This window comes from Aythya fuligula, chromosome W, assembly GCF_009819795.1.
Source record: "Aythya fuligula isolate bAytFul2 chromosome W, bAytFul2.pri, whole genome shotgun sequence".
NCBI lineage: Eukaryota > Metazoa > Chordata > Aves > Anseriformes > Anatidae > Aythya > Aythya fuligula.
The window spans coordinates 15,724,785-15,751,771 of NC_045594.1; the positions used below are offsets into that span (position 1 = coordinate 15,724,785).

Consider the following 26,987-nt stretch of genomic DNA (forward strand, 5'->3'; position numbering starts at 1 on the left):
TAAGCACCGCACAGTCGTTCACAGCCCCCCCTACACCTCCCACTGGGATGGGGGAGAGAATCAGGAGAGAAAAAAAAGTAAACACTTGTGGGTTGAGACAGTTTAATAGGACAGAAAAGGAAGAGAAAGAATAATAATGATTATGATAATAATAACAATAATAACGTAGAAAGCAAGTGATGCACAATGCAATTGCTTACCACCTGCTGACTGATACCCATCCCATCCCTAAGCAGTGGTCCCCCCCGCCCCAGCCAGCCACTCCATATTAATTGTTCAGCATGACATCATATGGATCATATGGAATATCCCTTTGGCCAGTTTGGGTCAGCTGTTCTGGTTCTGTCCCCTCCCAACTTCTTGTGCACCCCCAGCCTCCTTGCTGGCAGGGCAGTATGAGGAGTAGCAAAGTCCATGACACTGTGTAAGCACTGCTTTGCAACAACTAAAACATCAGTGTGTTATCAGCATTATTATCATCCTAAATCCAAATCACAACACTATACCAGCTTTAGGACTAAAATTAACTCGATCCTAGCCAAAACCAGGACAAAGACATAAACTTTACATTAATTTAACATCTGTTACGACAGTCCATATACAAAAGGCAGAGTCCTTGACTAATACACAATTCTAATTGTGCAATTCAGATTCTGATTATTCATATGTGAATAAAAACGTTTTATAATAAATTTGTTGCTTTTTTTCCCCACTTTTTAACTGAATGAATAACAATTTGTTTCCATAAATACATTTTAAGTGTTTAAAGGTAGTTAAGCAATAGTTTTCCCCTTTAAAAAAATACAACTTTTAATGCTTAATCTTTTCTTCACCAACACAAAAGAAACTTCTGTGCTACTCTGCTATTCTGTGGTGGGTTGATCCTAGCCAGCAGCTAATCACTTCCTCACTCTCCCTGTGCAGGATGGGGGAGAGAATAAGAAGGGCAAAAGGGAGAAAAATTCATAGGTCAAGATAAAACCAGTTTAAAAGGTGAAGAAAAAGCCATGCATGCAAATAAAGAAAAATATGGAATTCATTCACTAGTTCTGCTCCACAGGCAGATGTCTACCTACATCCTGGAAAGCAGGGCCTCAGCAAACAAAAAGTTACTTGGGAAGACAAATGGGAAACTTCATGCCCCTCCTCTAGTACCGTGCTAACAGATACACATCATTCTTGATCAGCTGACTTAGTAAGGTCAAACTTGGCTTGGCTTTTGGCTGTTCTAACTTGATATTTACATTTCCAGATTTTAGTTTCTATATAAATTTATCCTGTGTTTCTGCTTTCTCCTATTGTTTTATGTTTGAATGTTACTCATTTAGGACATGAGTGCAAATAAGGTTAGTGAGGGAATGCACAACTTCTTGCATAAATAACTGTTTTAATTTAGATCTGCACCATTCTTGTTGCTTCAGAGTTTATCCTTAATTAGTCATTCCCAAAAGTTTTGATAGAAGACAGCCAGACACTCGATAACCTTTAAAGACTTATGTAAATTTTATATAAATCAATGTGAAAGGTGATGCTTTCTATTTAATGTTAAATAAATACAGATGTTACTTTGTAAACATCGGTCTGTATTTTATAAGAAAAATAAGGTTTATTCTGGTCTAATCATTCCACAAGAAATAGTCACATTACATTTCTGGCAAAGGTATTGTATGAAATTATATTGGTTTGCTAAAACGCGAGAGAACAATAATAAAAGATTGGTAGTGTTCAATAATATTTTTGGTTGCAGCTTCATAGTGTTTAATTGTTTCACAGTTGATTCCTGAGCTTTAAAAAAACAAACAGAAAAAAAAAAAAAAAAAAAACAACAAAAAAAAACAACTGCTGATTTCTCCCTTATTTACCAGCATCAAGAACAAGTGCTTAATAATACGGTGGATGGAAAAGAAATCTACAATACAATTCGTCGCAAAACAAAGGATGCTTTTTATAAAAATATTGTCAAAAAAGGTTATCTTCTAAAAAAAAGTGAGTTCTGTTGCTTCTATAAAATGTTTCTCTTAAAAAAAAAAAAGCAGATTTGGATGCATGTTTTGTGTAGCACTGGTACCTAGTGGAGGCAAAATTGAAGTGAGCAAAAGGTTATAGAAAGTTATAGATATGAAAGGTTCTTTTTCCTTAAATTCACCAATATAAATACATAATACATAAAATGACACGTAATATAAAGTTCATTGGCAGTTCTTGCTGAAAAAAATCAGAGCAGCACAAAAACTAAGTGCCTTTCATCAAAGGTAATATTCAAACTCATTAAATGAAGTACACTTTTATAAAATTCATACTTAGTATGCAATTCATTTAAATTTAAGCTGATGGCATGAGTTAGAGAGCTAGATTAACGTAAATCAGTGCGTTCATTGGAGACCAGAGCTGGTTTAATTTTGTTATTCCAAGTTAGGTAATATGTGTAATTTAAAATGTGTATTCTGGGTAGTTCTGTACAGACGGAACTTAGTAGTAGTAGTTCTGTATAGACAGAACTATTAAAGTTCTGTCTAACACTGACACAGTCAACGTAATGTACAGTAATTGGATTAAAAGCTGCCTGACTCATCCCAATATATCCTTAAAGAATTGCCATTGAATAAGGTGTTGGAGTTCCAAGGAAGCTAGTCCCTTACCAAGTATCATGGTTTTATTTTTTTTTGTTTCCGCTAAAGCTGATTTTAATGATCAGCAATACAACAAACATTTAAAAATTAAACATAAATAAAAAATAATAATAATGTTTCTAGAAATGACGAAGACCGTAACTTAAACAATAAGTTCCAGATAATGGTCTGGATAGCGAGCAAAAATGAGAAAGAAGGCAAGCACTTAGATATAGTCAAATATAAAAGATGCATTCAGAGGAAATAAAAACTAGATCCTCTGAATAAAGCAAGGAAAGCACCTCTTCTCTTGAGAGTGTTAATTCTGAGATAAGGTGTAGAGGGCTGTGGTAGAGTTGAGGAATTAGTTGAGAATAAACTTTTAAAAATAAATAAATAAATTTTTAGCTAAAAGGGATACTGAGATACTTTACATGTGCAAGCAGGAGTACTGAATAGGTATGGAGAGAGACACGTACCTGCATATAGAACAAAAAATTAATAAAAATCACTCTTCCATCTAGTAGAGTATGACTAGATGTTAAAGTAGGTTTTCCAAAACTGTGAGTTCTAGTCCTTGTTTATGAAGGTATGTGGTAGATCTATGATGATCAAGTTGAAAATTAATGCTGAATGCTTTTCTAAAAGGTACTGTGTCTTATGTTTTTACGTTTTTCTCTGAAACGTGGAACTGGCCAAATTCTTGGATATAGGTGTGTTTGGGTTCAGGTTTGGTTCTGATTCAAGTATGTGTATATTATGTTCCTATTTCTATTCTGTAGTGATACGGTTTTAAGATATCGTGATGCAATTTGTTATGCTGAGCAGTTAGTAAGAGTTTAGGAATAATTTTCTCATGTCAGGAGAAATCCGTTTCTTAATTTAAAATAGCTTTATTAATTTGGATTGTTTACAGCATCACACATTATTTGCAAACTGCATAGTCAGTCTTCTCATCGATATGAATGGAGTTGTCTGGGCAGCTCGTGCACTTGCTTAATCCTGTTGAGATTAATGAAAATGTTTAGAGAACCATCTACAATTGTACCTGAACATGTGAAGAGGGACTGTTTTTAGCTAGATGTTGCAGAAAACATTGCATATGCATACTGATATTACTGCTTAAGCATGGTTAACTGTATGTTGTTTTTCTGTTTGTATTTTGACAAAAACCTTACTGCCCTCTTTTTTCTTCATTTACAAAATTTATATTTTCTTTAAAACAATATTGTAACTTCCTACTTGCTTTTTTACAGGTAAGGGGAAGAGATGGAAAAACTTGTACTTTATATTGGAGGGAAATGATGCCCATCTTATTTATTTTGAAAGTGAAAAACGAGCCACAAAACCTAAAGGTTTAATAGACCTTAGTGTGTGTTCCATCTATGGAGTACATGACAGTTTATTTGGCAGGTACGACACTGATTTTTTAATGCTTGTACATGCAGCAGGGCAGTTAACTGCTAGTTTGAGGCATGTACAGTACATGGACAATATGTCAGTAATGAACAAGGTGGGGTTTTTTTGTTTGTTTGTTTGTTTTCTGATTGTGAAATGTAAGCATTGTGACTGTTGGTTTATATTGTGTTTTATTCCATAGTTGGTGTAGATTGCAAGAGTGTATGTAGACAGATTTAACTGAAAATGGTAACTTGTTAAGCCATGGCAACTTGATTGCTAGCAACTGTTCATAAACAAATTCTAGTAAGAAATTTTAGAACTTAGTCTTAAGATTGTCTTGTGTGTAATAATGATTTGGGCTATTGCATTGTCATTTTTCAATATTGTGTATTAATTGTTCCCCATTTTGTATTACAGGCATTAAAAAGATTATGAAGCAACTCTATTGAGGGTTTTAATCCTATTGAACCAAAAATTGACAAGATCAAGGATTTTGTCAATTCCAAAAGATCTGCATTCTTTTGCTGATAGGTATTAGAAAGCTAAATTGGGGGTTGAAACTACTCTGTGTTCAATGCTCTATACAGTCAAACATCAGAAATGTATTAGTTCAGTGTGAACTTTGATTTGGCAGATATCAAGAAATGGAGGCATTTGTCAATGCTACAAAGATTAATAAGCCTTATGGGTTTTGTTCTTTTATTAAGGCCAAACTGTTTTCAAATAGTAGTTCAGCACTTCAGCGAAGAGCATTACATCTTTTACTTTGCAGGAGAAACTCCAGAACAAACACAGGTGAGAGATTTTGTTGATAAATATAATTTTAAAAGCAATTTTTTTTTTGTCTTGTAATGTTTAATATTTCCCTTCTGTAATAGAAATTTTGTTTAATATTTCCCTTCTGTAATAGAAAGCATGCCTACCACAGATGGTAGCTATGTCTACATTAACAAATATTACCATGCAAGTAGCAGATCTGTAAGGGAAATTGTTGATGCTGAGAATGTAGCTTTGGGGGTTTTACTTTGGACAAGTTTTAGTCTGGTCTCATGCACTGAACTCTCATTAGTTTCCCTAAAATATTTCTGGAGAATTATCTTTTGGAGTAGTTCAGTCCAAAAAAAATTTGTTTGCTCTCCAAGAATCTTCTATGTTATGAACCAAAGCATGGTAAGTGGGGAGTTTTCCTTCAAGAGTGCTTCTTGATGTGAACAAAAATGCTGATGCAAGTATGTCCAGCGATCAGAATTTGCTGAGCATTTTACAGTTATTTGTCCTGACCATAAATTGGTGGTTGTTTATATTCTTGGGCACTGATTTTGCATGAAAAGTAAGATTTATTTATTTTTTAATTACTATCATTTAGTTATTAGCTCTCTAGCAATTAATGTTTGCAGATTAAAAATTGTAGGAGTGGAGCCTAATTCTCTAAAAGTCACCCACCGACAGAAGAACGTATGTAAGATGCGATAATGTTCTTAATCATTAAGTTGTTTTGGTATTCCATGGCTCTGAAATACCCGTGTTAGAAGTTAACCTTTGCATTTGATTTTATTTAAGAATGTACAGTAGGCAGAATATTCTGTCCTGTTTTCTGACCGTTTGGTATAATCTGCTTTTGGGTTAGACTTGCTTAACATTTAAGCTGTTCACTGCATTTATAGGATTTCATTTATAAAATTATTCTTGGTAAGGCACATCAATTGTTTTACAGATGCTTCCAATTTCAGAAGTTTCAGTTGTCTGTACCTTGTAAAATTTCATGGAAGAATAGTTTTGTTGGTATATTAAGGAAAACTTGCCAGTTTTCATATAATGTGGTAAATATCAAAGCAGATGTCCAATGGATTGCATGATGTCTTTGATGTTTGTACAAAACATTTGTGAATGTAATGTGAAGTGTAGCCTCATATACTAGTGTCACTGTACATGCCATGGTGCATTACTCATGCTAGTGTAAACTTTGGAATTTAAGGGGAAAACTTTTCTTGTTAGGAGGGGGAATAAAGAGGAGTATATATCTAGGAAATATTTATATTAATTTAGAGTATTTAGGAGGTTCTGTGGGTCTTCAATTGCTTTTCCTTATTTGGATAAGGAAACAAGCTACAAAAAAAAATGCATAGTTGAGAGTTCTTCCTTTTGTGGAAGGTTTTGAAAGCTAAAACTTCACTCACAAAGTGATTTACCTGAGAATAGCTCCAATATAGAATGTACTTGTATATTTTAAATGTGGAAGGTAATGTAAAGGATAAGACTGAAAATGTCTTTTTAATTTTTTTTTCTTTAATGACATTATTAAATTGTACTTTGTGTAGGCAGCAGATCTTTGAACTACTACACCTTTATGAATGTTACTCAAAGCCTAAATTTTGTGCTTTAGAAAAACTTACAAAATTTGGGAGTGGGGGATGAAAACACGAGAATGAGGCTATAGCATATCTTCTACCTTACAAAATATCCACTCTGCTCTCTGCATTTGTGAGCAGAGAGAATGGGGGTGTAGGTTATAATTTTCACTGTTTCTCTGTTAATGCTGCTTTGTTTTTGTTTGAAGCATATGCAGTAAAATATGACTGTGATACAGAAATGGACGAGAGAATGATCAGAACAGTTTGACTTGTCAACTGTTATTTTCTCAGAAGCACCTAAGTCTTGCTTCATTTTACATACTGTTTTTAATTTAATGTAATATCACTATTTTTGAAAATTGGTAAAGGTCACACTGTATATCCATTAGTAATGCTTAATATTTCTAAAAGAGAATCAGTTTTGTAAATTCTTTCTTTAGTTTTGCTGAGTAAAGATGAATTTTGCTTTAATATTCAAATTTCATAATTTGAACTGCATACAAGTGTTTTTTTTTTTTCAATCTAAAGAAAACTTCAGATACTTCAATGTATTTTTATTTTTTAGACATGTCTGTTCTAGCGCAAGAAGGTGAGTCTGACTTCTTGTTACACTGTTCTGTGCCTTTCTGTCTTAGGACTGGATGAAGGCTCTGCAGATGTTTTGCAGTTTAAGAAAAAACAGTCCAGGGAAATCCAATAAACGTCTACGTCAGGTGAAGCTATATAAATAATGGGGGGGGGGGGGGATTGTCTCCTTGTTGTAAAATGATGCTGATCTCAGAACTTTACTTTCAACAATAGCAAATCCTGCATGTACTTTCTTTCTTGGAGTTATGCAGTACCTTTGTTAAACCAACCGGAGTGAATTCCTGTTTGTTAACATAGAATGGCTTGGGTTGGAAGGGACCTTAAAGATCTAGTTCCAACCCCCTGCCACGGGCAGGGATGCCACCCACTAGATCAGATTGCCCAGGGACTCATCCAAGCTGGTCTTGAACACCTCCAAGGATGGGGCATCCACTACTTCTCTGGGCAACGTGGAGTGAAGAATTTCCTCCTAACCTCTAATCTAAATCTCCCCTCTTTTAGTTTAAAGCCATTCCCCTTTGTCCTGTCATTGTCTGCATGAGCAAAAAGTTATCCCCCTTTAGGTATTGAAAAGCTGCAATAAGGTCACCCCAGAGCCTTCTCTTCTTCAGGCTGAACAGCCTCAGCTCTCTCAGCCTTTCTTCATAGGAGAGGCACACCAGCCCAGTGGCGTGCTATCAACACAAATCTAAAACACAGCACCATATCAGCTGCTTTGAAGATAATTAACTCCATCCCAGCGAGAGCCAGCACAATCTCCACCACTTATTCCATACATTTGCATCATGCTCAAGTCCCACACTATCCACAATACATCCTCATTAATTACCACCCCCTTCCTGTCCTTTGACATATACACAGATATCATTCCCTTTGTCTATGGGAGGCCTCATTGAAATGTTTATAAAAGGGACGTTGAGTTCATTTAGTCTGTGACTTTGACTCCATCTGTTATGGTGGTCACTCAGGACAGGAGAGGCAACGTGTTGTGTCACGTTATTGGGCACCAAAGCCAGCTCAAGTTGGCTTGCTGCTGCACTTGCCTGGCTTCTTCCAAGGCTCATCCTCCATTAGTTTGGGTGGTTCCTGTTACAGTACTTCCTATAACACACAACTCAAATCATGGATTACAGCAGTTTAAATGTATATCCACTACAATCTCCACCCCTTTTCCCTTTGGACTATGCTACAGAGTTTAACACTGCAATGAACTCCCTCCCTTGCCCCTGCTCCAGCATGGATCCTCTGTGGGCTACGGTCCCTTTTGGGGGTCTACCTGCTCTGGCATGGACTTATGCACAGGCCACAGTCCCTTCACAGGTGTGCCCGCTCTAGCGTGGATTTATCCAGTTACTTTGACTCCAGTTCATACCGGAGTTCTAACATGTATGGTACAGGTGCACTCGACTTTGTTCAGGCCTTGATAGTCCACAGTTAGCCTCCACTCTCCATCCGACCTTCACGCTGGACATATGGGACTACTAAAGGGTGAGCAAGTCTTCCTGAGCACTCCTGGGCTCCCCAGTCAATGAATCAGCTCATGGATGGGAACCAGGCAATCTCGGTGCATTATTGCCACTGATTCACTGTCATAGTAACAATTGGCACCTGCTGTTCTTTGACATGCAGCAACCTCACAACAGAAGAGTTTGGAAAAGGTAGACGGCTGTACAGCTGGGTAGAGCTCTTCTCTGTACCCAGGGCAACCACACCAAAAGCCTCCCAGTACCCTTCTGGGTCCCATCCTATAGGAAGGATGCACAGGGCCTCCAGGACAGTCACAGTGGAGTGCTTTTGTCACTCATTCCCAGTTAGGCTCACTTTGGCCTCCAATACAGTTAGCTGCTGGGATTCCCCTGTCACTCCAGAAATACCGATGGGTTCTGCCCCTTTATAGCTTGATGGCATTACGGTACACTGTGCACCAGTGTCCACTAGAGCCTTATACTCCTGTGGGTCTGATGCGTGAGGCCATTGAGTCCACACAGACTAATAAACCTGGTTGTCCCTTTCCTCCAGCTGGCTGGAGGCAGGGCGCCTCTAATCCTGGTCATTGCATTTGAATTCATTACTTGCTTCTTGTAAATGTGAATCGAATGTCCCTCCACTATAACCAGGAGTAAACTCAACCCATCTACTCTGTTTGGAGAACTGCCCAGTAGAAACTGGAACAGTAATTATCCTGGAAGAACACCCTTTTGTGATTGTTTTTCCTTGCAACTCACATACCCGTGCTTCTAGTATCAAGGTAGATTTATCATCCCACTTCCTCTCCTCATTTCCTCCCCGCGGTCACACATAAAACCACAGGGTGGCACGTGGTGTGCACCCACGATACCCTTTCCCTTGAACAAAAAAGGCTGATTCCTAATAGCTGAGATACTGGCCGGTATGAAAAGGGAGGAAGTCATTCTCTTTGAGTTGCTGGACTTCTTGGAACAGTTTCTCTACAGCTGAGATACAGGCCCATAGGAAGGAAGAAAGATTCTCTTCTAATTGCCAGAGTTGGCTGGCCACTACATCCACTGTTGGTGCCTCTGTGTCTCATTATCACCAGAGTACTTGCGGATGATGATGGTGCACTCTGTACAATCTTCTGCCTCATGGACCGTGTGCTCTGGACTTCATCTGGGTCTTTGGATACCTGATCATTGTCCAGGTTGCTATAGATTGCCTCCACCATAGCTAATTCGCTCAGGTACTTTATACTTCTCTTCATAGTTGTCCACTTGCCTGGGTGACGTACGACATCTTCCTTGAAGGGATACCTTTCCTTCACGCCTGACAGGAGTTGCCTACAGAGGCTGAGGGCTTGTGCCTCTTTTCCAATCACTTTGTCAATGGCCCTTTCCCTAGAGGGATCCCAGCTGCTTGGCTTCCCCGTGTTCCTGGCTACTGGCCCCCTTATCCCAGCACTGGAGCAGCCAGGTGATTCACCTGGACAACAGCTGAAATCTTTTCGCAAATCTCGCAGCGGTTTCTGACTCATAGAATGGCTTGGCTTGGAAGGGACCTTAAAGATCATCTAGTTCCAACCCCCCTGCCATGGGCAGGGTTACCAACCACTAGAGCAGGCTGCCCAGAGCCGCATCTAGCCTGGCCTTGAATGCCTCCAGGGATGGGGCATCCACAACCTCTCTGGGCAACCAGGCTCAAGTGTTTTTGTCATAGTTCTCCCAGGTAAAAAAAAAAAAAAAAAAAAAAAAAAGTAGCGATAAACAGCACAGCAAAGTGCAAGAGCCGAAATCAGCCATTAAGAGCTCCTGGAATTTGATGTACAGCAAGAGAGGGAGGAAGCCACAGAGCACATGAGGGAACAAATAAACAAACTAGTGTCCAGAACAGACAAAGCAACACTGTGACCAGCAACAAGTAACATCTTTCCAAGTAACAGCTAAACAGCTATAACTATAAATTCAGTCTAGCATGCACTGATCAAATCTATCATCTCCTCTAACCTCTTGAGCCTCATGTAGAGTGCCAAAAAGGACTGCAGTGAGTTGACCCCAGTCAACAGCCAACTGGGTTAGAATGCTCTAACTGCAAACACCAACTCCTTCTTCTTCCTTTTCCTCCAAGCTTTTATTGCTGAGCATGACATCATATGGTATGAAATACCCCATTTCAGTTTTGGTCAGCTGTCCTGATTGTGTGCCCTCCCAAACTCTTGTGCACCCCCAGCCTACTCATTTCTGACAGCAGAGTGGTAAAGAGGAGGAAAAAGAAGGAAACACGGACAGCACCATAAGGCTACTATGAAGAAAATTAACTCCATCCCAGCCAGACCCAGTAAGCATTGCAAAATTCAGCATTTTGATTAAAAGCTAAAGATAGGGAAAGAAAATTGATAGTGTTCTGCACTTTTTATTTGGCAGTAAACTACGAAGACAAGTTATTTTAGCTTGCATTTTTTTTTTTTTTAAAAAAAAGGAACATAATAACCTGTGCATTTCCCTGATAGACATAAGTAAGCACAGCAGGGTGTCATTCTACCACCACCCATTTGTATTTTTAATGCTATTAATAATTCCATCTTTTTCACAGAGTAGGAGGACTTGAAAGAATTGGTAACCAGCTTAAATATGTACAACTGTCTACTAACTAGTGCTATTTTCTACCTCTTCAAGGAAATAATATATTGATTTTTTTGTTTATTCTTTTACTGACCCCTTAGATCTAGTAGCTTCTACCTCAAAGAAAAGCACGTGTACTAGCCAAAAGCTTTTGTGCAAAATGCACGATTCATTCAAGTGTTTGGTTAGGTTTATTCCTGTCTATATTTGTGGTGGTTTTACCGTGCTGGGCAGCTAAACACCACAACCACTCTCTCACTCCCCCTCCTTAGATGAGGAGGGGAAGAAGTAAAGCAAAGAACAACTCAGGGGTTGAGATAAGGATAATTTAATTAAAGGGAAATAATAATAATAAAAAAAGATTATTATGAACTAAACAATTTAAAGGGAAAAAAAGGGAAAGGGGGAAAGGGAGGGAGAAAAGGAAAAAAAAGGGAGGAATACAAACAAATAAAATAAATTAAGGCTATGTGGAAGTGCAGAGGAAAGAAATTACTCTCTACTTCCCACAAATGAGTGATGCTTGACCACGTCCTTGAAGCAGGGCCTCAACGCACGCAGCCAGTGTTCGGGAGGAGGACCGACGTTTTCATGAGAGCCCACCCCTCCCCGCTTCTTCCTGTTTCCACCTTTTATTGCTGAGTGTGACATCGTATGGTATGCAATATCCCTTTGGTTGGTTTAGGTCAGCTGCCCTGGTGATGTTTCTCTCCTCACTTTTTGCCCACCCCCTAGGAGGGTTAGAGAGAGTCCTGATGCTGTGCCAGCACTGCTCAGCAGTAGACACAACACTGGTGTGATACCACTGCTGTTCTAGCTACAAGTGCAGAGCACAGCACTGTATGGGCTGCTGCAGGGAAAGTTAACTCCCCAGCCAGACCCAGTACAATATTCCTCTGCTCATGTAACAGTTCTAAAGTATCACAGAATCATAGAATGGCTTGGGTTGAAAAGGACCTTAAAGACCATCTAGTTTCAACCCCCCTGCCATGGGCAGGGTTGCCAACCACTAGAGCAGGCTGCCCAGAGCCGCATGCAGCCTGGCCTTGAATGCCTCCAGGGATGGGGCATCCACAACCTCTCTGGGCAACCTGTTCCAGTGCCTCACCACCCTCTGAGTGAAAAACTTCCTCCTAATATATTACCTAAATCTCTCCTGTCTTAGTTTAAGGTGTCAGGATTGGGATAGAAACCCATGCCTCCATTGGAGACTGCGTAGTTAGTCTATGAACTGATTAGAATAAGATGAACCAATAAGAACACCACTTTCTGGTGCAATTTAACTCTCACAAATAAGAATTTTCAAGTACAAATTTGAACACAAAATTGCAAACTTACGGAGGTAGTATCTCTGCAGCCATGAATATTTTCTCCACCAATTCTGAAAGTATACTGAGTAGATGTGCCAAATTAGTGTTTATATCTTCATTTTTTTCTAATTTTGAGGGATTTAACTAAAATGAAAAGAGAAAAAGACAAAGTTTCTTCTCTTGAATATAGCTTCATATATAACTTGACAACATTACACAATGAATACTTTTTCAAACTAAATATTATACTGCTGTACAAATTTCAGACTTCTACAGGGCTTCCAGATCTGCTTGAAGGGCTAGCAAGGAAATTAATATGAAAAAGCAATGCTTTTAAGTTCTAGCACACTATGCTTCTAAAATCATAGACATGTAACACTATCCATAACTACCTTTTTTTTAAAAAAAAAAAACACACACCTACATCTATTTTCATATCTTTTAATCCAATCTTCTGAGGATCCCTCATCCTTTCCATAACTAAGTTGAATTGAAACAGAAGTTAGGAGTATAGTTTAAAAAAAAAAAAAAAAAGAGAGGATCTACAACAAGGTGTTAATATAAGGGAGTTTTAAAATAAAACTACAATCAGACATTGACTTCTAGACTATCTGGAGCTTACCAAAAGTTATTTACATTAGGGCATTCAGTAACTGTTAGAAAATAACCTACAACTGCTAAAGAATAAATACATAATTTAAATACATTTGAGTTAAACTTATTTAAAAGTGATATTATGAACATTGTTCAAGACAATATTTTAAAAAATTTCATAAGTATTTCAGTTCCTGTATTACTCATATAAATGAAATTATTTCTGAAGGATTAATAAATGCTTCCAAAACAAACAAACAAAACATAACTAGTAGATCATTTTAACAAATCAAAATGTAAAAACAAAACAAAAAAAATCAACACATAATTAAAGATATCACCTCACAGGACTGCTTGCTCTCCATTATCTTTAATATACAGTCTTTCAGTGCATGGTGAACAAAACGTGTTGCTGTGGCTTTCATATACTGCTCCATAAGTGTACTTGCTAAAGTGGTGGCACGAAACAAAGTAGTAGCTTCATCTGGAAAAACAAAGAAAAAAAAAAAGATGAAACTGAAAAGTTGAGAAAAGGAGACAAAAAAAGCAGAGGAAAAATATGTTGTCCTCAGTTTGATATGCCTCTCTTAGTTAAGGGAGGAAACAGAAACAAAGACATGGGAGTCCTTCCCTCCCCAGTTCCAGTAAATGTCAGTGTAATTAGTACAGTACCTTCCATGCTTATTTCCTTGTCATTTAGTGTTCTTAACAATAGTGACTCAAGCTTTTCATGAAGAAAAATCTTCAATAAAATGCCAGCCAAGAGTGTTCTATCCTGTCCACAAACATGTGATAAGGCATAGACTACATGCAACTCTTTCTGAAGTATGAGCTGAAAAAAAAACCAAAATAATGTTCAGAAACTTCTCCTAACATGACAGCTTTGGAAAAATGGATATTATACATCTATAGTGACATAAAGATATCACTACAAATACTACTTAATGTATTAGTGTTACTGAAATCTCTCTCAAACAGAGAAAATTAATTTTGACATAAATTGGGGAAACAAACTTAATACCTCTTTAAACTCACTATACTCCTCTTCTGGCATGATCTTCTCCATAGAATATCGTACTCGAACACGCAAAGATCCTGGCTCAATACCCTTTAGTGGTATATGGGAACTGAGTTGAAACCACTCATCTGTTGCATGTCCTTTCTGTAATCGGCTTAATTGGCAACGCATAAACACTTCAGGAAAAAAGCATTAAGTAGGTTATTTTCAGCAAACAGTGATAGAAGTGAATTTTAAAAAGTTTATTTTCAGCATGTCATCTTCTTTCATCAAAAGAGTATTAATAAAAGTAATCAAAATTTGTGCCATCAAATATATTAACAGACTATCCCTTAGATGATTTAGCACTCCTGTAAACTGAAGATGAAATATAAAACATGTTGTAAATAATGTATACATATACATTCCTAAATGCAACAGATATTAATATAGTTTTCTTTGTAACACCCAAATAGTGGAAAAAGTAAATACAAAACACCCCCACAAAAAGCCAAACAACACAAAACTACCTAACAAACCTAGGCAGCATCAGAAATTTAAAACAGGTAGTGTGATTAGAATTCACCGCATTCTTTAAAGCCTTGGGCTCATACTTCTATCAGTTCTGATCTTGAATCACTTTGTTACTATTTTAACTTATTTATTATTAGCATTACTACATTTTTCCCAAATGTTGCCATATGTATTTCTTTAATACTTCAGAAATCCCAGGTTAAGGCTGTAACAGTGTAGGCAAGACATAAAAAATCATTCCCAGACAGCTTACTGCCCAAATCAACCCAAGAATGACAAAATCATTAATTCATTTTTTTTTTTTTGGTGGTGTTGGTACCTAAAGTTACCAAGCAATAACCTGTACAAGCCTATTCAACCATAACTGAAAGTCTGGTCTGACAGCTAAGTATTAAGCTGCAGCAGTCAGACCACTGACCATTCTAAAATAAGCACGTGCTCTCCTGAACTGAGTTATTTCACATGGAAAGGGTCCAGGTACACGGTTTGTGTTCCACATTTAGCTTGTCATTTAGCCATGTTAGACTGTCTGGAAGTTCCTTTTTCTGCGCCTCTTAATGTGATCTACTTTTACTGAAGTCCCTCACATAAAAATAAATCCGAAATTAAATAATAATGGAAAAACACATACCATACAACCCCCCCCCCCAAAGAACAACCAAAAAACCCATACCACCTCATACCAACCACACCACACTTATTTTTCACTTTTCTACAAAGCCTTGCAGAAATGAACAATTCTAGTAGACTTTCTACTGTTACGATTCTATGATATATGTTGAGACATCGTTTGCATAATCAGAAAATGGAACAGAATAACATCACATTTATAATAGACTCTTCATATTTCATATTCTTCGGAGTTGATGTACTGATAAGGTAACACATTCAAGTCAGTCGAGTAGCGGGTAAACAAATTCATTATCTGCTACTTATCACAAGTGTGGATAGGACTGTCTTTAGACCAGATTAAAAAAAAAATGACTTTCCCAGAATATTACTTCAGAGCACAGCTCATGTCCACAACTGAGCAATGCGCTTCATTCCTGTTTTGCTTGCACATATAAGTCATGTATCTCATTGACAGGAACAGTGAAATGATACACAATTTAGAATAATCTGATGATTTAATTTTTCCCATGGTTATACAGTATACTTACTAGCGATAATACAAATCCTATGATCTTGCTTTGATCTTAAAAGATCAAAACAGAAATATTGATATATGGATTACAGAATAGTAGTTATAATTTATATTCAAATACTTTAAAGGAACACTTTCTCCTACTTAGCTAATTATGTTGAATCATTAGGTTACATTCATTAAGAGACTGCCATTAGTTGAAAATTTAAGGACATTTACACTTTGCACATTACAAATAGAAAATACAAATGTTCAGAAAAACATCAGTAGTTGATCCCTTCTCTTCAAGCACAGTTAAGAACTATATACAACAATCTTGATCCAAGAATCAGAATATTTTAAATGATTAATATTAGCACAAAAAAGAAAACAGAAAAGAAAAGCACTTGGAACAAATCTTGGAAGGGAGAGGTGTCTGCACTGCAAGCAACGAGAGAGAAAGTAAAGGGTTGAAGTTACACAATACCTTGAATAAAAGAAAGCCTAAAAAACCACGTTGTGTGGTTGAGAAAGCTTTTTTTTTCTTTTTGAAATCTGGTAAGTCTTAACATCTTATTAAGAGTTTGTTGGAATAGAAGAATAGAAACAAAACAACTGAAGAAGCTGTATAGACAACAGGAGGAAAGTAAATTCTTGGGAACATCTATAAGAGGCAGAAGGAAACACCATCCTTTTTGATTCAAAGTGATGATACTGAGGTAATTTTAGTTATAAGGCCAAGAGTGGTACATGGAAGGTACACAAGATGACGCAGAAACAAGGTGGGGATATGACATAGGACCGAGACAACTTTTGTTCTATAGACTGCTGAGTTGGATTTTTTGTTTATTTTTAAGCAAGGAAAGTACTAGCTTTCCTCCCTCTTTCTCACTGGAAGCAACAAAGTCTGTAAAGGACAACAAATTCTACACAGTAAGGATTGAATCAGATTAAAGATATTAGGTTAGTGAAAATTCACATCTTATAGGGCAGATTAATTATGACAGCTTCTCTTTCTTCTTGTTTTTGCATATTTTTGTAAACATTGTCACAATATAATAAAATAGGTATTCTGGAATAGAGCTACAAAAGCCATCAGATATATAGAATTGGATTATTGTGCATTTTACTACTAAAAATATGTATGTTATTATGCAAAAATAAATGCAGTCAGTAACATTCAAAACAAAATATACAGCTGTATGGATGGTAACCACAGAACATACTTAATTGCTTTGTAACCATATTTGAAAAGAGCAATGAAAATTGCACAAAGTATCCATTTTTGCAATATATATTCTTCTTTTACAGAAAAATACTTACATATATCTGGATCTTTACTTTTCTTTGTTTTGTTACTAAGACTTATCTCAAATCTATTAATATCAGATGAAAGATCACTAGGAGAAAAGACAGAAAGCCTTAATTAATACCATACTTCTCCAACTTTTAATCTTATTCTAAAAGTTATTTAAACCTGAGTTCTCATGATCAGCTAGACATTTATATTAACATAGATATTTAGGTGCATACATAAAATTCTACCCATGCATTTGTGACTGAAAGATGCCTGCTATATAGCCATGCATGCAGTATTTTTAAAAAAGCTTATGAAAAACAGTAGAGCGTAAAGAATCTTCGAAGTTGCATTGCATTTTAGTGAAATTCAGGAATTTGATAGGAAAGACTTACTCAAAGACAAATTCTTCTGACCATACAGGGTTCTGCCCTTCCCTGATATGTGTTTTTGCTACCTGGACACTGTTCAGGTAGATGTTACAATACGGATTAGTAAAATGTTTTACTGGGAGTGTATGAGCTTCTTCTACATGCAAAATAAGACTGCTGACCTAAAGAAAATACAAAAAAATATATTTCTAAATAAATAAAATAAACAAATAAACAAACAAACAAATACCCCCCCCACACACACGTGAAGGTTTAATGTCAAGATACAAATATAAAATGCAAACTACAATTTCCTAATTGAAAGAACAAGAAACAGGAGTAATGGAACAAGATTTTAAGAGCAACTCAAATAACAACTGAAAATAAATCTCCAGCACCATAGCTTTAACTCATTTTTTCCTTTTAAAAGCCACAATATGAGACATCAAGTTTTACAAGTGTTAACTTCTCTATACATAGAAAATTCTACTGAAGTCAGAGACCTGTATCTCAAATAAGAGCCATGGACAGTTCCAAACCCAATGCCATATCTGGTGCTTTCCTAACAGATTACACAGAATTCCCTTATTCAACACACTGCACTGTTTTCTCCCTGTTCAAAGGGGGATACTAATCTGTACTATAGATTCTCAAAATAATAGCAACCCAATTTCCAGAAAATGAAAAGCAAACTCTGAAATCATTTACATTAAATGTTTTAAGCGGTCTTTTATTTTACAAATTTCTGAATTGCATACAGTTCATAGATTAATCTGACATCTACTAATATCAGCTCAAGTAAAATTAGACAAATACAGGAAATATCACACTTGAAAGGGTCAACATTCCATTTAAATTCAAATATTCAGTAACAGAATTTTCAAAGGACAGTTCAAACATTGAAAAGATCTTTATATAACAATTCAGAATAAAGTTTCCTTAAAGTCCCTTAGACATAAAAATTTTTACTTAGCAAACAGCACTGTTTAGCAGACACGGACCAAATGACATCCATAGGTCCCTTCCAATTTAAACCACTCTGTGAAACACTGGAGACTTATTTTCCTTTATACTTTGGAAAACGTGCAAACTAATTCACGTAGCACCTGCTTCACTTTCTGAGGAATACCGCCCCACCCCCAATGGTGTAGGGCTTGAAACCTTGAAATCTCAAGAGGCATGGAATCTTGTTGAAGTGAAAGAATGCTTGAAGAAAGGATGCCTATATATCAGAGACACAAATTTTTAGCACTGTGCTGGGACCTGGCCTACTCCTACTGATCCTCTGGCACTTGCTTGAAGGGCTCAAGAGGGTCTCTGGATATGAAGACTTATAAATGCATACTGGCTAAGCCAGTGATCTAACCCTCAGCTGTAACAGTTGCTCCTATAGTCTAGAAGAAACAATGGAAGTGGAGGTTGTCTCAGTTAGCAGGGAAAGAAAAAGCTCCTTCTGAGAGGGAGCAGGATGAAGAATCAAAAGAGGCAGCCTGCACTGCAGCAGAGCAATTGCAAGAACAGGAAGGGGATGAGACAGAAATCATAAACGAGTCCCTTGCTTCAGTCTTCACTGCCAGTCAGGCTTCCCACATCTCTTGAATCCCTGAACCTCTAGGTGAGGGTTGGGGGAGCAAAGTCCCTCCCAATGAAAGCAAAGAGCAGGTTCAAGACCACCGGATGAATCTGAACAGATACAAATCTGTGGGGCCCGATGGCATGCATCCCAGTGTCCTGAGGGAACTGGCTGATGTAGTTGACAAGCCTCTCTCCATCATATTTGAAAAGTCCTGGCAGTCAGGCAAAGTCCCTGGTGACTGGAATAAGGGAAACATCACTCCCATTTTGAAAAAAGGTAGAAAGGAAGACCCAGGGAACTACAGACTGGTGAGCTTCACCTCTGTGCCTGGGAAGATCATGGAACAGATCCTCCTGGAAGCAATGTCAAAGCACATGCAGGACAAGGTGATCCGAGACAGCCAGCATAGCTTCACCAAGGGCAAATCGTGCCTGACCAATCTGGTGGTCTTCTATGATGGAGTGAGATACAAAAGAAGGAAGGGTTGCCATCCAAAGGGACCTGGACAAGCATGAGAAGTGGGCCCATGTGAACCTAATGAGGTTCAACAAGGCCAAGTGCAAGGTGCTGTACCTGGGTCGGAGGAAACCCGGACATGAATACAGACTGGGAGAAGAACACATTGAGAGCAGCCCTGCAGAGAAGGACTTGGGGGTTGTGGTGGACAAAAAGCTTGACATGAGCCAGCAGTGCACGCTTGCAGCCCAGAAGGCCGACTACATCCTGGGCTGCATCAACAGAGGCATGGCCAGCAGGTTGAGGAAGGTGATTGTCCCCCTCTACTCTGCCCTTGTGAGGTCCCACTTGGAATACTGTGTCCAGGTCTGGGGCTCCCAGCACTAGGATGTGGACCTGTTAGAGAGGGTCCAGAGGAGGGCCACCTCTCTGGGGCGGTGTTTATTTGTTCCCTCATGTGCTCTGTGGCTTCCTCCCTCTCTTGCTGTACATCAAATTCCAGGAGCTCTTAATGGCTGATTTCGGCTCTTGCACTTTGCTGTGCTGTTTATCGCTACTTTTTTTTTTTTTTTTTTTTTTTACCTGGGAGAACTATGACAAAAACACTTGAGCCTGGTTGCCCAGAGAGGTTGTGGATGCCCCATCCCTGGAGGCATTCAAGGCCAGGCTAGATGCGGCTCTGGGCAGCCTGCTCTAGTGGTTGGTAACCCTGCCCATGGCAGGGGGGTTGGAACTAGATGATCTTTAAGGTCCCTTCCAAGCCAAGCCATTCTATGAGTCAGAAACCGCTGCGAGATTTGCGAAAAGATTTCAGCTGTTGTCCAGGTGAATCACCTGGCTGCTCCAGTGCTGGGATAAGGGGGCCAGTAGCCAGGAACACGGGGAAGCCAAGCAGCTGGGATCCCTCTAGGGAAAGGGCCATTGACAAAGTGATTGGAAAAGAGGCACAAGCCCTCAGCCTCTGTAGGCAACTCCTGTCAGGCGTGAAGGAAAGGTATCCCTTCAAGGAAGATGTCGTACGTCACCCAGGCAAGTGGACAACTATGAAGAGAAGTATAAAGTACCTGAGCGAATTAGCTATGGTGGAGGCAATCTATAGCAACCTGGACAATGATCAGGTATCCAAAGACCCAGATGAAGTCCAGAGCACACGGTCCATGAGGCAGAAGATTGTACAGAGTGCACCATCATCATCCGCAAGTACTCTGGTGATAATGAGACACAGAGGCACCAACAGTGGATGTAGTGGCCAGCCAACTCTGGCAATTAGAAGAGAATCTTTCTTCCTTCCTATGGGCCTGTATCTCAGCTGTAGAGAAACTGTTCCAAGAAGTCCAGCAACTCAAAGAGAATGACTTCCTCCCTTTTCATACCGGCCAGTATCTCAGCTATTAGGAATCAGCCTTTTTTGTTCAAGGGAAAGGGTATCGTGGGTGCACACCACGTGCCACCCTGTGGTTTTATGTGTGACCGCGGGGAGGAAATGAGGAGAGGAAGTGGGATGATAAATCTACCTTGATACTAGAAGCACGGGTATGTGAGTTGCAAGGAAAAACAATCACAAAAGGGTGTTCTTCCAGGATAATTACTGTTCCAGTTTCTACTGGGCAGTTCTCCAAACAGAGTAGATGGGTTGAGTTTACTCCTGGTTATAGTGGAGGGACATTCGATTCACATTTACAAGAAGCAAGTAATGAATTCAAATGCAATGACCAGGATTAGAGGCGCCCTGCCTCCAGCCAGCTGGAGGAAAGGGACAACCAGGTTTATTAGTCTGTGTGGACTCAATGGCCTCACGCATCAGACCCACAGGAGTATAAGGCTCTAGTGGACACTGGTGCACAGTGTACCGTAATGCCATCAAGCTATAAAGGGGCAGAACCCATCGGTATTTCTGGAGTGACAGGGGAATCCCAGCAGCTAACTGTATTGGAGGCCAAAGTGAGCCTAACTGGGAATGAGTGACAAAAGCACTCCACTGTGACTGTCCTGGAGGCCCTGTGCATCCTTCCTATAGGATGGGACCCAGAAGGGTACTGGGAGGCTTTTGGTGTGGTTGCCCTGGGTACAGAGAAGAGCTCTACCCAGCTGTACAGCCGTCTACCTTTTCCAAACTCTTCTGTTGTGAGGTTGCTGCATGTCAAAGAACAGCAGGTGCCAATTGTTACTATGACAGTGAATCAGTGGCAATAATGCACCGAGATTGCCTGGTTCCCATCCATGAGCTGATTCATTGACTGGGGAGCCCAGGAGTGCTCAGGAAGACTTGCTCACCCTTTAGTAGTCCCATATGTCCAGCGTGAAGGTCGGATGGAGAGTGGAGGCTAACTGTGGACTATCAAGGCCTGAACAAAGTCGAGTGCACCTGTACCATACATGTTAGAACTCCGGTATGAACTGGAGTCAAAGTAACTGGATAAATCCACGCTAGAGCGGGCACACCTGTGAAGGGACTGTGGCCTGTGCATAAGTCCATGCCAGAGCAGGTAGACCCCCAAAAGGGACCGTAGCCCACAGAGGATCCATGCTGGAGCAGGGGCAAGGGAGGGAGTTCATTGCAGTGTTAAACTCTGTAGCATAGTCCAAAGGGAAAAGGGGTGGAGATTGTAGTGGATATACATTTAAACTGCTGTAATCCATGATTTGAGTTGTGTGTTATAGGAAGTACTGTAACAGGAACCACCCAAACTAATGGAGGATGAGCCTTGGAAGAAGCCAGGCAAGTGCAGCAGCAAGCCAACTTGAGCTGGCTTTGGTGCCCAATAACTTGACACAACACGTTGCCTCTCCTGTCCTGAGTGACCACCATAACAGATGGAGTCAAAGTCACAGACTAAATGAACTCAACGTCCCTTTTATAAACATTTCAATGAGGCCTCCCATAGACAAAGGGAATGATATCTGTGTATATGTCAAAGGACAGGAAGGGGGTGGTAATTAATGAGGATGTATTGTGGATAGTGTGGGACTTGAGCATGATGCAAATGTATGGAATAAGTGGTGGAGATTGTGCTGGCTCTCGCTGGGATGGAGTTAATTATCTTCAAAGCAGCTGATATGGTGCTGTGTTTTAGATTTGTGTTGATAGCACGCCACTGGGCTGGTGTGCCTCTCCTATGAAGAAAGGCTGAGAGAGCTGAGGCTGTTCAGCCTGAAGAAGAGAAGGCTCTGGGGTGACCTTATTGCAGCTTTTCAATACCTAAAGGGGGATAACTTTTTGCTCATGCAGACAATGACAGGACAAAGGGGAATGGCTTTAAACTAAAAGAGGGGAGATTTAGATTAGAGGTTAGGAGGAAATTCTTCACTCCACGTTGCCCAGAGAAGTAGTGGATGCCCCATCCTTGGAGGTGTTCAAGACCAGCTTGGATGAGTCCCTGGGCAATCTGATCTAGTGGGTGGCATCCCTGCCCGTGGCAGGGGGTTGGAACTAGATCTTTAAGGTCCCTTCCAACCCAAGCCATTCTATGTTAACAAACAGGAATTCACTCCGGTTGGTTTAACAAAGGTACTGCATAACTCCAAGAAAGAAAGTACATGCAGGATTTGCTATTGTTGAAAGTAAAGTTCTGAGATCAGCATCATTTTACAACAAGGAGACAATCCCCCCCCCCCCCATTATTTATATAGCTTCACCTGACGTAGACGTTTATTGGATTTCCCTGGACTGTTTTTTCTTAAACTGCAAAACATCTGCAGAGCCTTCATCCAGTCCTAAGACAGAAAGGCACAGAACAGTGTAACAAGAAGTCAGACTCACCTTCTTGCGCTAGAACAGACATGTCTAAAAAATAAAAATACATTGAAGTATCTGAAGTTTTCTTTAGATTGAAAAAAAAAAAACACTTGTATGCAGTTCAAATTATGAAATTTGAATATTAAAGCAAAATTCATCTTTACTCAGCAAAACTAAAGAAAGAATTTACAAAACTGATTCTCTTTTAGAAATATTAAGCATTACTAATGGATATACAGTGTGACCTTTACCAATTTTCAAAAATAGTGATATTACATTAAATTAAAAACAGTATGTAAAATGAAGCAAGACTTAGGTGCTTCTGAGAAAATAACAGTTGACAAGTCAAACTGTTCTGATCATTCTCTCGTCCATTTCTGTATCACAGTCATATTTTACTGCATATGCTTCAAACAAAAACAAAGCAGCATTAACAGAGAAACAGTGAAAATTATAACCTACACCCCCATTCTCTCTGCTCACAAATGCAGAGAGCAGAGTGGATATTTTGTAAGGTAGAAGATATGCTATAGCCTCATTCTCGTGTTTTCATCCCCCACTCCCAAATTTTGTAAGTTTTTCTAAAGCACAAAATTTAGGCTTTGAGTAACATTCATAAAGGTGTAGTAGTTCAAAGATCTGCTGCCTACACAAAGTACAATTTAATAATGTCATTAAAGAAAAAAAAATTAAAAAGACATTTTCAGTCTTATCCTTTACATTACCTTCCACATTTAAAATATACAAGTACATTCTATATTGGAGCTATTCTCAGGTAAATCACTTTGTGAGTGAAGTTTTAGCTTTCAAAACCTTCCACAAAAGGAAGAACTCTCAACTATGCATTTTTTTTTGTAGCTTGTTTCCTTATCCAAATAAGGAAAAGCAATTGAAGACCCACAGAACCTCCTAAATACTCTAAATTAATATAAATATTTCCTAGATATATACTCCTCTTTATTCCCCCTCCTAACAAGAAAAGTTTTCCCCTTAAATTCCAAAGTTTACACTAGCATGAGTAATGCACCATGGCATGTACAGTGACACTAGTATATGAGGCTACACTTCACATTACATTCACAAATGTTTTGTACAAACATCAAAGACATCATGCAATCCATTGGACATCTGCTTTGATATTTACCACATTATATGAAAACTGGCAAGTTTTCCTTAATATACCAACAAAACTATTCTTCCATGAAATTTTACAAGGTACAGACAACTGAAACTTCTGAAATTGGAAGCATCTGTAAAACAATTGATGTGCCTTACCAAGAATAATTTTATAAATGAAATCCTATAAATGCAGTGAACAGCTTAAATGTTAAGCAAGTCTAACCCAAAAGCAGATTATACCAAACGGTCAGAAAACAGGACAGAATATTCTGCCTACTGTACATTCTTAAATAAAATCAAATGCAAAGGTTAACTTCTAACACGGGTATTTCAGAGCCATGGAATACCAAAACAACTTAATGATTAAGAACATTATCGCATCTTACATACGTTCTTCTGTCGGTGGGTGACTTTTAGAGAATTAGGCTCCACTGATTTAGTTATTAGCTCTCTAGCAATTAATGTTTGCAGATTTTTAATCTGCAAACATTAATTGCTAGAGAGCTAATAACTAAATGATAGTAATTAAAAAATAAATAAATCTTACTTTTCATGCAAAATCAGTGCCCAAGAATATAAACAACCACCAATTTATGGTCAGGACAAATAACTGTAAAATGCTCAGCAAATTCTGATCGCTGGACATACTTGCATCAGCATTTTTGTTCACATCAAGAAGCACTCTTGAAGGAAAACTCCCCACTTACCATGCTTTGGTTCATAACATAGAAGATTCTTGGAGAGCAAACAAATTTTTTTTGGACTGAACTACTCCAAAAGATAATTCTCCAGAAATATTTTAGGGAAACTAATGAGAGTTCAGTGCATGAGACCAGACTAAAACTTGTCCAAAGTAAAACCCCCAAAGCTACATTCTCAGCATCAACAATTTCCCTTACAGATCTGCTACTTGCATGGTAATATTTGTTAATGTAGACATAGCTACCATCTGTGGTAGGCATGCTTTCTATTACAGAAGGGAAATATTAAACAAAATTTCTATTACAGAAGGGAAATATTAAACATTACAAGACAAAAAAAAAATTGCTTTTAAAATTATATTTATCAACAAAATCTCTCACCTGTGTTTGTTCTGGAGTTTCTCCTGCAAAGTAAAAGATGTAATGCTCTTCGCTGAAGTGCTGAACTACTATTTGAAAACAGTTTGGCCTTAATAAAAGAACAAAACCCATAAGGCTTATTAATCTTTGTAGCATTGACAAATGCCTCCATTTCTTGATATCTGCCAAATCAAAGTTCACACTGAACTAATACATTTCTGATGTTTGACTGTATAGAGCATTGAACACAGAGTAGTTTCAACCCCCAATTTAGCTTTCTAATACCTATCAGCAAAAGAATGCAGATCTTTTGGAATTGACAAAATCCTTGATCTTGTCAATTTTTGGTTCAATAGGATTAAAACCCTCAATAGAGTTGCTTCATAATCTTTTTAATGCCTGTAATACAAAATGGGGAACAATTAATACACAATATTGAAAAATGACAATGCAATAGCCCAAATCATTATTACACACAAGACAATCTTAAGACTAAGTTCTAAAATTTCTTACTAGAATTTGTTTATGAACAGTTGCTAGCAATCAAGTTGCCATGGCTTAACAAGTTACCATTTTCAGTTAAATCTGTCTACATACACTCTTGCAATCTACACCAACTATGGAATAAAACACAATATAAACCAACAGTCACAATGCTTACATTTCACAATCAGAAAACAAACAAACAAACAAAAAAACCCCACCTTGTTCATTACTGACATATTGTCCATGTACTGTACATGCCTCAAACTAGCAGTTAACTGCCCTGCTGCATGTACAAGCATTAAAAAATCAGTGTCGTACCTGCCAAATAAACTGTCATGTACTCCATAGATGGAACACACACTAAGGTCTATTAAACCTTTAGGTTTTGTGGCTCGTTTTTCACTTTCAAAATAAATAAGATGGGCATCATTTCCCTCCAATATAAAGTACAAGTTTTTCCATCTCTTCCCCTTACCTGTAAAAAAGCAAGTAGGAAGTTACAATATTGTTTTAAAGAAAATATAAATTTTGTAAATGAAGAAAAAAGAGGGCAGTAAGGTTTTTGTCAAAATACAAACAGAAAAACAACATACAGTTAACCATGCTTAAGCAGTAATATCAGTATGCATATGCAATGTTTTCTGCAACATCTAGCTAAAAACAGTCCCTCTTCACATGTTCAGGTACAATTGTAGATGGTTCTCTAAACATTTTCATTAATCTCAACAGGATTAAGCAAGTGCACGAGCTGCCCAGACAACTCCATTCATATCGATGAGAAGACTGACTATGCAGTTTGCAAATAATGTGTGATGCTGTAAACAATCCAAATTAATAAAGCTATTTTAAATTAAGAAACGGATTTCTCCTGACATGAGAAAATTATTCCTAAACTCTTACTAACTGCTCAGCATAACAAATTGCATCACGATATCTTAAAACCGTATCACTACAGAATAGAAATAGGAACATAATATACACATACTTGAATCAGAACCAAACCTGAACCCAAACACACCTATATCCAAGAATTTGGCCAGTTCCACGTTTCAGAGAAAAACGTAAAAACATAAGACACAGTACCTTTTAGAAAAGCATTCAGCATTAATTTTCAACTTGATCATCATAGATCTACCACATACCTTCATAAACAAGGACTAGAACTCACAGTTTTGGAAAACCTACTTTAACATCTAGTCATACTCTACTAGATGGAAGAGTGATTTTTATTAATTTTTTGTTCTATATGCAGGTACGTGTCTCTCTCCATACCTATTCAGTACTCCTGCTTGCACATGTAAAGTA

The 26,987-nt window shown here is 38.2% G+C and overlaps 1 protein-coding gene and 1 long non-coding RNA gene across 2 annotated transcripts in view; one reads left to right on the top strand and one right to left on the bottom strand.

Moving 5' to 3' along the window:
* The window catches only part of LOC116501401 (ras GTPase-activating protein 1-like), a 120,880-nt gene that overhangs the window by 22,404 nt on the left and 71,489 nt on the right, over positions 1-26,987 (bottom strand). The window contains exons 11-19 of the mRNA XM_032206931.1: positions 26,001-26,157; positions 25,218-25,305; positions 22,917-22,994; positions 17,273-17,430; positions 16,904-16,980; positions 13,948-14,120; positions 13,599-13,758; positions 13,268-13,410; positions 12,361-12,476 (exon numbers count right to left, since the gene is read on the bottom strand). Of these exons, the coding sequence (XP_032062822.1) occupies positions 12,361-12,476; positions 13,268-13,410; positions 13,599-13,758; positions 13,948-14,120; positions 16,904-16,980; positions 17,273-17,430; positions 22,917-22,994; positions 25,218-25,305; positions 26,001-26,157 (1,150 nt within the window). The remainder of the gene's footprint in view (positions 1-12,360; positions 12,477-13,267; positions 13,411-13,598; positions 13,759-13,947; positions 14,121-16,903; positions 16,981-17,272; positions 17,431-22,916; positions 22,995-25,217; positions 25,306-26,000; positions 26,158-26,987) is intronic.
* On the top strand, positions 1,869-7,071 carry LOC116501402. The gene is made up of 4 exons (XR_004254420.1): positions 1,869-1,986; positions 3,866-4,022; positions 4,718-4,805; positions 6,997-7,071. It is a non-coding gene; the product is annotated as an uncharacterized LOC116501402 (long non-coding RNA).